At 30.9% G+C, this 14,828-nt stretch overlaps 1 protein-coding gene across 1 annotated transcript; it reads left to right on the top strand.

Moving 5' to 3' along the window:
* The first annotated feature begins 10,912 nt into the window (after nt 1–10,912).
* Nucleotides 10,913–12,921, top strand: LOC105113457 (ethylene-responsive transcription factor CRF4-like). The gene has a single exon (XM_011009634.1). The coding sequence runs from the start codon at nt 11,577–11,579 to the stop codon at nt 12,666–12,668; it is 1,092 nt and encodes a 363-aa protein (XP_011007936.1). The 5' UTR covers nt 10,913–11,576; the 3' UTR covers nt 12,669–12,921.
* The last annotated feature ends 1,907 nt before the right edge of the window (nt 12,922–14,828 follow it).

The raw sequence follows: 14,828 nt of genomic DNA, 5'->3' as shown, positions 1-14,828 counted from the left end.
CGAACCGAACTGAAACCGGTCGGTTTGACCCGGTTTCGGGTTTTTTTTCAAATTTTTTTTTCCGGTTTGATTTTTTTTTTGATAGAAACCAAACCGAACCGAAAATGATTACCCCTACTTATTGGTGTTGGATTGAAAAGGTTATTATTTTTCTCATTGATGGATTGAAAAGGTTATTATTTTTCTCATTTTTTAATTAAATACAAATTAATACGCTGACCACGCACTTTATAAAGAACATTACACCCACATATATTTAGAAGGATCGGGTAATATAACTAAGTCGAGACAGAAATTTTTGGTATCTTTGTTAGTGTGATTAATAAAACGTACGTAAATAGAATAAATAAACTATGATCATATCCTTAATTAATCTACAAGTTCTTATAATATATAGTTTAAATTGAAAAAAAGGTTATAAAAAAACTCTATCTAGTTGTAAATATACATTTATATGAATGGATAATATTAAACTTTTTGGAAAACAATTTTCTATATGCAAAATTAGTGGATGGAGCATAGCATGACCACTTAGATAATACTATATATTGTTGAATTCTTGAAAATCAGCTGAAAAAAATATGGTAAGGATGTGTATATATCGGTTGATTAATTTAATTTTGTGCAATGAATCTTGTAAATGTTCTATCTATGCATGAACATGCATATTGATAGCCTCCAATATATACTCCTATATCTTTTAAGAACACGATGCTACCACTTACCTTATAAAGAAGTGGGAAACTTATGGGAACAAGAGGTTTGCTCTCTTTGTGGTTTCAGATTCAAGTTCTTGGTTGCTTATATGATGGCCACTGGAGGCTTACATGGTCGTTAACTTCAGGGTCCGTGGGATTAGTCGTGATTAACACAAGCTGACCCGGACACCCATATTAATCTAAAAAAAAATGAAACTTATATTATATTTTGGAGTAATTTTGTGTTTTTTTATCCTTCTTCTTCATGGATACTCAAAACCAAGAAAGAAGAGCACGTGAGTTTCACTTTTGACTCTCTCTCCTTTTTTTTTTTTCTTTCTAATTTTAAATTTATTTATTGGCATTGCTGGCTGGCCTTGAATCATCAGAATGAATAAATATATGTAAAGATCAGTCATGTCATACGTCATAGTTTTCTTTTCTTGGTCCGATTAAATTTTAAATAATCAAGTGGTTTTAATCTTGTTTTGGTGACCCTTGCGGGAAATTTTATGTTCCATAAATCAAGTAGATGATACCATATTATATTGTTAATTTCCTTGGTTTCGATGTAATTAACTAGTTCCGCATATTAAATTAATTAATTTTTTTTTGTATTTTTCAAGTTAGATGAAAATATCATATATCGTTTTTTTGGATTTTGTCGAATATTTAGTTTTTAAACCCGAGTCAGATAATTTTTTAAATTGATGCCTTTTATCGTGTGAAAAAAAAAACCTAAAAGAAGCTTTTTCCGCCGTATGCATAGGCGTAGCAACACGATTTTTTAGCCAGACACATTTCTCTATATTTATCTCCACCGTATCTCGATCCACACACACAACATACACAAGGCCGGCTCTTCCATTCTTTTGATTTGCCATAAAGTCTCGCCTTTTGAATTAAAGGCACAATCTTTTACCCATACAGAAGAAGAAATTAAGAAAGAAACTCTAGAAATTTGACTGAGAAATTGACCCATCTACTGCTCGATCACCTAGCTAAAGTCAAGCAAGAGGCTTTCATGTGAATATTCTTCTTTCTGCTAACTCGCAAGCTAGAAACTCATGTGATATCTTCTCTTAAAGGGTAATTAATGACGATAACAAAGGATTTCATGCGTTTAATTAAGATAAAACTAGTTTTTTTTTTAATAATATAATGGACTTTCTTCAATCATCGCACGTTAGGGATGGAAAGCATGCACAAGCATGGCAAAAAGTGGCGAAGGGGAAGAAAAAGACCAACATTTCTTGCTTCAAATGGAAGCTTGCATGACGAGAGAGAGATCAGTCACTTCACTCTGAAGATTGTTTCCACTTTAGACATCAATATTTTAATACGGGTTCTGATACCATTCCTTTTAAGAAAATAAATAAATAAATAAATAAATTTTGGGCACCATCAAATTTCGAGTTCAAATTGTTTGTATTAATAATCACAAACATAAGACTGACATGGTAATAAAGCTTCTGTGGTGTGGGAGGTGGCCCATCTTTTTAGAATGGATCTTGTTCCTGCTTATTATTTTATATTAACTAATTTCTAGGTTTTGATTACAGAAAAATGGGGATTATTAACATATGGTTCACCTCCCGCAAATCCAATCCTTTTTTTTTAAGAGAAAGAATTATTTTTTTTTTTTATAAAAAAACTCAACTAATCACTCCGCATTCTGATTATTTCAAATTATTATTTATTTGAATAAAAATGCATTTAAAATTTGATTTCTAAACAGAAAAAATCACAGAGTCTATCTTTTATTTCCTCCGATTTTTAAGCAATCAATATCTTTTTGAAAAGATATTCTAATACTTTGTTTGGATTTTCTCTTGCTGCAGTCATAGACAAATACAATAATACAACACAAAACAATATAAAAATAATAATTCAATTAGCGTTTAATTATTATTTCATGATAAAAAAAGTATAAAAATAATCAGGATATAAGATATTTATTTTTTTCTCTCTTTTTTTCTGTCTTAAAGGATAAAATATATTCTCCTCCAAACATATTCTAGACATAAATTTATTTTTACTCCATCTATTTTTATAAACAAACAAGTTTTAATCTTTTCAGTGTCACCGCGACATTAAATCTGCAAGTTTTTATTTATTTTTTCAATCTCTCGTAGTCAAGAAAGCATGGCAGGAACTCTCTCTTGATTTTTTTTTCTTTTCCTGTAGCATGTCAATTTACATACAGTAAAATATATAGAACCCTAGGGCAAAAAAAAAAAAAAAAAAGGAGGAGGAGGAGGAGGAAGAGAAGAAATCTGAAGAGAGAGACACAAATTTTCCACGAGGAAAGATAATAATTTGTCTCATTGTTGACTTTTTGTAAATGCATGACCTTTTATCTGTAGCTTGGCACTTAGCTGTATGCATACATCTTCATCCCGTGACAAATCTTGGCTTCAATTCTTGTCAACAGATGATTGGATTGTCGTTTCCTCACTCTACGAATCTCTTCATCATTTTGCTCATTTGTCTCTTTAATGTTCCTTCTGTGTAAGAAAATAAAATAAATAATCTTTTTTTTTTGATACAAAAACATGGAATATTGATCATCTCAAGTCTTTTCAGAGATGTCTAATAAAAACTTACCGAATTAAACTCTACTTAATAACACTTTTTTAAAAGGAATAAAAGCTCCCTTCTTCCTCTATCATATATATATATATATATATATATATATATAGGTTTATTACTTTAGATTATTATAATTAGTTCTTTATAATTTGAAATGGATTGTGCGGAAGCACATATAAAACAGCAACAAGCACATAATTTATTTGATTGCTTATTTTTGTTATTTTGTTTCTTTCTTTTTTTTCCACAAAAAATACATGTTTTTTTTTTCAATTCTAGTTCTTATTTTTTATTATTTATTTTTGTTTTTGATCATTTTAGAAAAGTTTGTAATATTTTTTTTTATTTTTTTATATAGATGATTATTAGATATTTGGATGAACTTTTTAATTTTTAATTTGAATCTTTTTTTATATAAACAGATATAAAAATAGTATGTATATTTAATTTTTTAAAAAACAATAATTTATAACTTGTGAAAAATTTAATTTTTTTAAAATAATAATTTATAACTTGTGAAAAAGTATGAGTTAAATAACTAGAAAGTATGTATAACCTATCACACTCGAATCAAGGGCTTATAGGGCCTGGAGCTGATTAACTTATCCATGATTGAAAGGGGATGATTAAAGACTAAATGACTACTAGAGTACGTATATGTAGAGCACCAAGCAAGGATCTTGGACTTGATGCTCATTGACTGGTATCCTTAGCTAGCTATTTTGTTTTAACAAACCACCAAATACATATCACCAAAAACAATTTGATAGATATTTCCCTTTTCCTTTACCCAATAAGAGAATAAAATAGAGGAAGAAGGGTGAAATAGTTGATGTTTTTAAGCGTAAGAGAACCCAAACAAGCATCTAAGAAGATTGTTATATAATAAGAACTCAGCAGACCACTTGGAGATTTGTCGAATTCGGTGTTCTTCCCTAGCCGTCTTTCGTTCACTTGGCTCAATGGAGGGGCCAATGTCCAAGAAGTTTGCTCAACTTTGATGCTTGTCTTTGCTAATCCATATAGTTTTCGCTTTCTAAACCATGGGATCTTTAAATATCCATTGTCTCTGCAAAACAAATACACTCTCTTCAAAAATCAAATGCTTCTCAATTGTAAATTAGGCCTTAATTGTTTTGTTAATCCATCTAAACCTTGATGACAAATGAACCGGCCGGGTTGCACATGCCATTTCGTTTCAGATACCAAGTATTAATAATAAGCTCAACGGATTCTAATTAATGGATGATTGAGCAACGATCATCTTTAAATATAATTTTTTTTTTTGCCTAACAAGACTTTATAAATTTACTAACTATACCCATAATTCAATATAGATGTAATCTATTCATAGTTATAATTGTATTTGGCTCCAGCTACAAGTTCCAGCTGATAATGAGCTTGTTAAAATAGCTTACATAATTCAAATGATATTATTTTATTTTTAAAATAAAATAAAGTTATCCTACTAATATATTATTTGGATTTGGTTAACTAAGTCAATCAAGTTTAATCAAATTAATTTTTAAATTTAAATTAGATTCTAGATGGACGACAAGTCACCAATCTATCTTGAATTTAATAGCTATGGATTTAATTCTTAACCTCGTGTTTTAGTATCACGCAAATAAAAGCACAAGGTTAAAATGCTAATTAATTCAAAAAACAACATTACAATTTAGTTTCATTTGATTAATTTTGTGATGTAGATCCCTTGGATAATGATACATCATAAGTGAGCTTATTAATTAAAAAAAGCTGATCACTTATCCACCAAAGCTTTTCCCACTTGTGTACTAGCTAGGTGAAATATTATTCAACACCTTGTCCTTAATCCACCATTTATTTTAGAAGACAACCATCCAACAACATCATATAAGCTCTACAGCATATATAACCATACATCATATTATATATTCCATGCTTTATTTATTACTAGAAAAAATAAGGTCCAAATTCCCTAAGAAAAAAAAGGAAGGAATTATTTTGATTTAGGTTAAACAAACTCGTAAACATTCTTTAACCACTTGATTAATCTCTTAAAAACGATCAATTTATAATTAAAAACTAATAATCAGTTTTACTTTTCTTGGGACAGAAGTCCCTCGTGCTTACATGTTTTAGATCAACAAACATTACTTAATAATAAAATCCACACATAAGCAATTAAATTCTTGAATCTCCACAAAATAATATCCAACATGTTGTGTTCCAAAGAACAAAGAATTCATGAGACAATATGTATATAACTAGTACAGAACATCAACATCCTCATGTGAAGGCACCTTCTTCCCATGATTAGTGCCATATAGCATTTGCAATTATGCACGCAGGCGTGCTGTACCCCTGATGACATCTAGCCATGTAAGGTTTGCCTAAAAACGTTACCCTCTTGCATGAGAAAATCGAGAAGAGCTAGCTTACAAGGGTCCAAACCAGATATATCTGGGCATAAGCGGGTGATGCATACAACAAAAATATTATCATCCAATTCGGCAATTTCCACAGTTCAAATTTGGTAATACTGTTACCAACCTGTGACTGAGGGCTTAACAACGAATCATTGGCCAACACAGCAGCAAATTAAGACATTAAATAGCTATGAGTTCCAGGTCGCCACATTTTTTTGGTACAAATTGAGTGATTGTTCTTCAGAGATTGAATTATAATTGAGATTGTAAGCTTCTAATTAAACATATGGCTGAAATTGTAAGGTACGGCAAGCAAGGAAATTAATTAAGGTCTATAATTGGGTTAGCAGAAACAAAAATAGTCGGCTTTTTTGTTTGATTTAGTGTAGAATTTCAAGTTATACAAACAAATTTGTGCCGCACTACGGCTTTTATTTTTCTAATTATTCTTTCATTTTCAAACTCTTCAATCATTTGTTAATTTCTTGGTTCTTTAGGGCCTTGCTTAAGAGTCAAAAGCTTATTTTCTTTTCTTTTTATGAAATCAATATTCCTGTCTTCTTTGTTGTAGCCAAGAAAATAACGTAAATTTTATTATTTTTCGTTTGTTAATTTCTTGGCTGTTTTTGGGGTTTTGCTTCGGGTCAAAAGCTTCTTTTATGGGAGAAATCCTTTCTTCTTTATTGTAGCCTAGAAAATATAATAAATTTGATCATTCTTCTTTTGGTCACTTCCTTAATTAGTCTTTGGATCTTTACATGGAGACTCGATGTGTGGTGACAAAATGATGGAATTAACCGGGCAAATACTAGTATGATTAGTTGCTAATGATCAGACAAAGGGAAAAAAATAATTAATTTGGTAAATGACATGATTAATTATATCAAGGATGGAGGATGGACCAAAATGAATTATTTTAGTTGCATGAAATTGCTTCTTCTTCTTCTTCTTTTTATTTTTTTTAATTTAGCTTTTCTATACATGGAAAAAATCTAAAACATTTATGTGATTTTTTCTTAATTTAAAGCATTACAATGGGAACTTTTTACAATAAGTTGGAGCTTAAATAAAGATTATTGAGTGAATTACTAGATACTTAAATCAGATCTTCCGATATTACTTTGGCATGGATGATTCCATATTAATTGTTAATTAGTTTTAAGACGTGGAGAGGAGTAATTATGGTGGTCCTAAGATACCTACAATTACCCTAAAACTGTATATTAAGTAGATATTACTTATTTAATTAATTAGAAGCACACCATTCAAATATTTACTATGAATCAAATTAATAATAATATTGTATTATATATATCCCTGTTTACATTTTGCGTTTCTCAATATTTACTGTTAATTTCTCCTCTATCTTCTTTGTCTCGTGTTGGGTACTATCGTGAAAGCAAGCTTGAAAATCGAATCCTCAGACACTCATAACAACCTTGTTTTTTTTTTTTTTTTTTATTATGATCTGATCTTCTGTCTTCTTGTTTGTTTTCCTAGAATTTTGAGACCATTTAGTGTTTTTCCCCGAAAAAAGAACCACAAATTGCGCCAATAACAAAGCTAAAGAAACTTCTTTTCTAGTGTGTGAACACACATTGATTTGATTCAAATCTGAAAGCCCCAGTTCATGTTGTTGAATGATGCTCAAGGGTACAGAAATTGACCTTTGTGTTTTCACATATCAGGCTGCCAAAAATATTTGGACCCTACCTTCTAAGAAATTGCAAAGAATTCCAGCAAAAATCACATTAATCCAAGAACATGATGATATATATATAATTTACGACAGAAATGTATGGCCTTCATGTTCTACTCATCTAGAGATGAGCAAAAAAATCAAGAAACCAAATAAACCGAGAAAAAAATAATCAAAAAAACCAATGAAGTGATATATATCATGCCCTCTTTTTTTTTTTTTTCTAAATACAAAAAGGAATGAGGAATTTTATATAAACAGTATCTTGAATCTTAAAATCACAGTTTAAGTTTTTAAAATGAGATAATTTTATTAATATGATATCTTATTATTTCATTTTAATTTAAAAAATTAAACTATATAATATTTTAAGTTAAAAAATCTTTCATTTAATATGAGACTGATCAATTTATTTAACTTGTGTATATATGATTTATTAAAAAAAGGATATAATTGACCTAATTTTTGCTCAGCTATTTATTTTTTCCCTATATATTTCTTTCTATTTCTTGTGCTTGAAAAGATACTTCTCTCTAATTGCAATTTTCTAAAAACTTGAAACACTCACCAGAGAAATTGGAATAAATCCACAACTTAAAATAAGATTATTTTGAAAAATATGATTTGTATTAATTAATTTTCCAACTCATTCATTCGTTAATTTTTTTTATAATAATATTTAACAAAAACAAAACTTCTTCATCATCATTATGCATGCCTATATTCTTTTTATTTTTATTTTTATTGTTGTTAGCATAATTGTTAAACTTGACTTGATACGTGATAATTTAGCAAATACATGGTTTGTAGTTTATCCCAAGTTAAATTTTAAGTTGAACTAGTTTTAATATTAATAAGATTGAACTAGATTTATCAATTATTTAGATAACTCATTTAAAATTAGTGTAATTTAAATTCAGTTTAGATAACATTATTTTTAAAAAAATTAAGATATTATTTTAAAAAATAGATATGAATTGATGAAACTAATCTAATAATGGAGCATTTTTATGGGATAGACAACTAAACAAATGTGACAACTATGGAAGTAAGTAATTACCATACAGAGAGAAATAAAATAAATATTGTGATTATCTTTTTGTTTTTTTGAAGCCCCGTGGTTGACACGTATTGCCAGGGATTTTTTTGTTAAAAAACCGAACTGAACCGAACCGAAACCGGTCGGTTTGAACCGGTTCCAGTTCGGTTTCGGTTTGAATTTTCAAGTTTTTTAAAATTTAATTTTGATTAGTTTTTTAGATAAAAACCGAACCGAATCAAATTTGCTCACCCCTATACTCATCTAATGAAGTGATATTCAATGTCCATGCATACATGTGAAAAAGGGTGTAAGTGTTTTTGGTGAGGATTATTTTCATGTCATTCCGCATGTTTGTCCTAGAAAGAATTTCCCTATTCCTTCTTCATCTACCGTTTATTTCAAAGCAACTCTATGTATCATGCCCTCTTTTTTTTATAAAAAAAAAATACAAAAAGGAATGAGGAATTTTATATAAACAGTATCTTGAATCTTAAAATCACAGTTTAAGTTTTTAAAATGAGATAATTTTATTAATATGATATCTTATTATTTCATTTTAATTTAAAAAATTAAACTATATAATATTTTAAGTTAAAAAATCTTTCATTTAATATGAGACTGATCAATTTATTTAACTTGTGTATATATGATTTATTAAAAAAAGGATATAATTGACCTAATTTTTGCTCAGCTATTTATTTTTTCCCTATATATTTCTTTCTATTTCTTGTGCTAGATAAGATACTTCTCTCTAATTGTAATTTTCTAAAAGCTTGAAACACTCACCAGAGAAATTGGAATAAATTCACAACTTAAACTAAGATTATTTTGAAAAATATAATTTGTATTGGTTAATTTTCCAACTCATTCATTCATTAAATTTTTTTTATAATAATATTTAACAAAAACAAAACTTCATCGTCATCATTATACATGCTTATACCCTTCTTATTTCTATTTTTGTTGTTGTTAGTATAGTTGTTAAACTTGGTTTGGCATGTAAATTAATTTAGCAAATATATGGTTTGTAGTTTATTTGAAGTTAAATTTTAAATTGAATTAGTTTTAATATTAACCAGATTAAACTAGGTTTATTATTCATTTAAATGATTCGTTTAAAATTAACATAGTTCAAATTTAGTTTAGATAACATTATTTTTTTAAAAAAAATTAAGATATTATTTTAAAGAATAGATATGAATTGATCAAACTAATCTAATAATGGAGCATTTTTATGGGATAGACAACTAAACAAATGTGACAACTATGGAAGCAAGTAATTACCATACAGAGAGAAATAAAATAAATATTGTGATTATCTTTTTTTTTAAGCCCCGTGGTTGACACGTATTGCCAGGGAAAGTGAGACAAGCATATCTCGGTTGTGCAAACAGGAAGAGGAGAAAAATGCCCAGAGATGTACCACACAGAATTTATAAAAGGCGGCGAGTTCTAGGTTGCCTGCCACGTTAGTTCTGGCAGTAAAAAAAGTAATTTTATTTTATTTTCTTTTTTTATGCAAATCTCATTAAACAAATAAATAAACTCAGCCTGAAACTTTTTTAAGGGTAAAAAATTGAAAACTCACCTCAAGCAAGCCAGCACAACATAGGCTGTTAGTCATTGCTGTTAAATCTATGTTTAGAAGTATTTTAAAAGTACATTAGATTTGAAAAAAATAATATTTTTTAATATATAAAAGGGATATTCCTTTTATAGAGTAAAAAAGCTAGTGTTTCTTCGATAATTTTTTTTAATATATTTTAGACACACAAATTTTGTTATCATACACCTAAGTTGAAATCAAGCTTGGAATATTGATTAATAAATTTGGAATATTAATTAGTGAGTTTAAAATTAAAATCAAAACACCTAATTTCTCAAAGGGCTAACACCCTCAAAAAATAAAATAAAGAAATTGCAATAACAATGGATACAAAGGCCGGTTGAAGAAATATAAAGGAAGAAAAAAAATTAATTCTCATATTTTAATAATGAATTTTAATTTTGTTTTAATTTAATTTTCTAATAATTACCAGAATCAAATATGTGGTTATCACAACAAAATCCAATCAATAAATAATCAAATACCGAAAATCTTTGGTATTAGAAAAAAAAAAAAAAACAATGCCTTCTTTAAATAGTCAAGAAATTGACCGCAAACCAAAATTAAACGGACCCGGGTATCTTGGGCCTCACGTGACTGGCATCACACTAACCGAGACAAGACTCCCACCCCCTGATTCAGCACCTAATTTACGTCTCTAATTGGGCCTGAAACTAGTTTAGGCCCACAACACCACGTGTCAAAATCACACACCGTATTGGGGATTTGGCAGGTCGGGTTCCTGAAATCTTATGGCACTTCCCCACCGGTATCTTATGCCCTGCCCCTGGCTACTCACTACCCTGATTAATTATATATATATATATATATCACTATGTTAAAAAAGAAATATAAAATGTGAAAATGAGATATGTTAATAATAAAATTTTCCCAATTTCGGCTGTTGGGATCCTATAAGACAGAGATTTCAGTGTTGTAGTCGCCACTGCAACGAAAACTCTGCTTCTCTCATAGTCTGTTGCGGTTTGCTCAAAAACCCACTGTCCCTCCCTCTCTCTCAAGATATTTTTGGCTTCCAATACCTCAAGAAACCCACCCTTTTCTTCTTTGCCTTCCCTCTGTTTGATCAATCAAGATTTGATTCTTTTTGTTCTCTTGACAAGAAAGATTGAGGATTTTTCAAGAAACCAGAGTGATTTCTTGTTTTTTTCCTATTTTGATTTTTATTTCTTTGTTAGTTCTGTCGATTCCTGCTTTATATTCTTGGTTTTTTCCTTTTTCCTAACCCTTGTTGATTTTAAAAGGGATTCTCTCCTCTTCTATCACAGTTTGTTTTGGGGTTTGAGGGCTATCTCTTAAATTCTTGAAAGGGTTGTTCCTGTGTCTTTTTGACAGATTTCTGAGTCATCCTTGTCTTGGTTTTATCTCTCCACAAGTAGCAATCTTTTCCTTCACAGCTGCTCACCTTTTTCTTTCTCTTTATTTGGCTCTCCTTTTCTCTCTCTATGCAGTTAGGGAGGCTTTGTAAGAGATAATTAGAAGAGAGGAAGGATAAATCCCAGAAAAGATGACAGACCAGAGTATCCTATGTCCCATAAAATACACTGAACACAAAAAAGTTACAAAACAATTCACAAAGCCATCCTTAAAGCCTAAAAAGTTTCCCTCCGATGACCGGTGCCGCTTACTAGAACCATCAAACCCACAACCAAGGCTCGTTAGAGTAACAGTTACCGACCATGATGCCACAGACTCTTCTAGTGATGAGGAGGGAGGGTTGTTTGGCCGGCAAAGGGTGAAAAGATACGTGAACGAGATTAACATCCAAGCCAGCTGCAAAGAAACTAACGCCATTGTTACTGCTGTTGCCAATAACCGGAAAAGAAGTGTCGGTGATATTCCTCAACGGCCAGCGAAAAAATCTGCTCCTCAATCAACTAACAATGGCAGAAAGTTCCGTGGCGTTCGGCAAAGGCCTTGGGGTAAATGGGCTGCAGAGATTAGAGATCCTGCTAGACGTCAGAGGTTATGGTTAGGGACTTACGACACCGCTGAGGAGGCTGCAAGGGTGTATGATAATGCGGCTATCAAGATTCGAGGGCCGGATGCTTTAACAAACTTCATCACACCGCCTGGTAGGGAGGAGGCGCAAGAACAAGAGAAAAGCACAGTGGGAGAGCGAGAAGGAGAAGAAAAGAAGAAGCCGGAAATCAATGTCGACACAGCTTCTGGCTCCGGTTATGAATCTGCTGATGAGTCTCACAGCCTGTCATCTCCAAAATCTGTGCTCACGTTCAGATTACCTTCGGCTGAATCACACAAACCACCGGCCCATCCTTTCCAAGAAGTTGAAAAGGAGCCAAGTTACCAAGACAATCAAGAAGCGTTCGGGGAGAGCAACTCGACTGACTATTTACCACTAGACGCGCCGTTTCTAGATGATTTTTTCAATTTTGGAACCTCAGGGCCTTCACTCTTTGATGATCAAGTTATGGCGACGGCGACAACATCGGTTTTTGAGGAGAGCTTTATGTCTAATCAAGATTTTGGTGACATATTTCTTGACCCACTTCAAGATTTTAGTTCTCTATCATCGGTCTGCCAGGAGGATGATGATTTCTTCCATTTCTTAAACTCGGAACCACTGGCGGCACTTTGACTTCGTTGCCGTCGTTTAATTACTAGCCATTTCACGGCAAATTTTGTACGGTGGTAACTGTTCTGGCCAATTTTGGTGTCAATTAGTATTATTAGTAATATTATATTTATTTATTTAAATATCTCCGTTAAAACCAACGGAGGACCGAGTGAAAGTCATCCAAGATTTTGTACTCTGTTAGAGAAATAATTAGAGGCCGGTTAAGGGTGTAAAATTCAAGTTAGCAATGGAAAGCTACAAGTTATTTTCCTTATTTGTTTTTGCAATTTATTTTATGTGGTCAGTAATTTTCTTCGCCGCAAACAAGAGCATGTGTAATTTACACGTGCTGCCGGTCAATCCAGTCAAATCAATGATGTATTTAAGGAAACTTTTATGCTTTTCAAATTTAGCGTGGCGAGTCCACTTGTTAATATGAAATTTAATCAGCAATCTTTTATATATGTATGCATGTATGTATGTATATAGAATTAAATGTTTTATTAATATCAAAAATAACTTTTTTAAAATAATTTTTTTATTTTAATATATTAAAAAAACATTTTAAAAAATAACTATCATCATTCTTGAATTAACTTTGAACTTGGTTGATATAAGACGGAGAGCTTGATATAGTTTAAAAACTATAGTAATGATTATCATTAGGTAATGAACATGCGTAAGCTTGGCGTATATGGCTGGTGATTAATTATAGGTAAGGGAGGGGACGTGCAAAATGTGGACCATATAGGGCGCCAACTTTGTTTGCTATTGAAGACAGGTTTAAAAGGCATGTTAATAATAGAGTTGGAGGGGTACTGAGTTGTCCGAGGGAGATTAGATTAGATGGAAGGCCTAGTCTCTTAACGAAGGAAGGACAAGAGAGACTAAATCAAAACTACAATTTCAAAAAGAGTGGCTTTTAGACAGGTTTTACGAAAAGGTTGTGTCCATTTTTCTTCTACTTTTTGGAAAATAGAGAGCATATGAAAGGGATATCTTGAATTGCTGCCTTGTTTTTATCATGAATTTTCTACGAATTTCAACGCTTAATGTATAAACTTTCGCATCGTGTTTGATTCTTTTACATTATCATTATTTATTATGGCAAGGAGAAGAATTCGATTTATATAAAGGGTGGTATCTCACATGATACCAAAAAAAATAAAAAATAGTAACGAAATTATTGACAAAACAACGCTTCACAGATGAGATCCAATGAAAATAAAAACATAATTTGTAATGTATTAAAAAATACATAATTATTTTTTTATATAAAAAATCCATCAATAATTTTGTTAGTATAATAATATACTAATAAATTTTTTAATAAATATAAAATCCTAATAAAAAATTAACCAATAAAATTAAATATAAATACCGATAAAATATCTCATGAATTTTCTAGTAGTGGGGTAATTTGACTGGTAAACAATCGCGATCACCTTAATTGAAATATAATACATATACGAGCATCACTGGTCACATTTGTTGATGAGTATACCAATGCCTTAATTTCTTATATTTCCAACCATATTTGACCGAGGTCTTATTCGAACTTAAAAAAACCGGAAGAAGACCTCAATCGCTTTTCGTTATTCCTTGCTGGAAAAAATGAAACGACGCCACGATAAGTGGTGTGTATTTATTAAGAAGATTCAAATAGAATGTGTGTTGGGGGACCTCATGCTCTCATTGACGAGTAGTTTTACACAGGAGGGAGTCTATTTAGGCGTAGTTACTGCCTTGCTTGACCAATACTCAAAGGGGGGATTCCAATAACATTGCGAAAGGTTGCCATAAATATATACTTCCGAAATGATCATAATATATTACACATATGCATGCATCTCTTGACTCTTGCCATGCTTATTTTTCTTCCAAAATAGCGAGTTTCATGCCATGCCTATTTTTCTTCCAAAATAGCGAGTTTCATCGAATTCTAAGGTGGTTGGCTTGATTAAGTTGTGGGATAAGACAATAATCTTTGTTAAGATCAATCAAGAGATATTAATGGTGGTACTGTAGGTCATTGTAAGTGGGAAGTATCTATCTATTTGAAGTAAGAACGGAAGAAAGACCTGCAACAGTACTGGTTGCTTCACTATAAATCAAATCGAGGAACATTGGAAGGGAATATGCTTGAAGTCCTTATGATTATGTCTGAATTCATACATATCT

This window comes from Populus euphratica, unplaced genomic scaffold, assembly GCF_000495115.2.
Source record: "Populus euphratica unplaced genomic scaffold, PopEup_1.0 scaffold421.1, whole genome shotgun sequence".
NCBI classification, from domain to species: domain Eukaryota; kingdom Viridiplantae; phylum Streptophyta; class Magnoliopsida; order Malpighiales; family Salicaceae; genus Populus; species Populus euphratica.
This window is presented reverse-complemented; position numbering and strand designations above follow the sequence as displayed.

Coding starts and splice junctions, on each gene's coding strand:
- LOC105113457 (XM_011009634.1), top strand. CDS start 11,577: ATGACAGACCAGAGTATCCTATGTCCCATAAAATACACTGAACACAAA.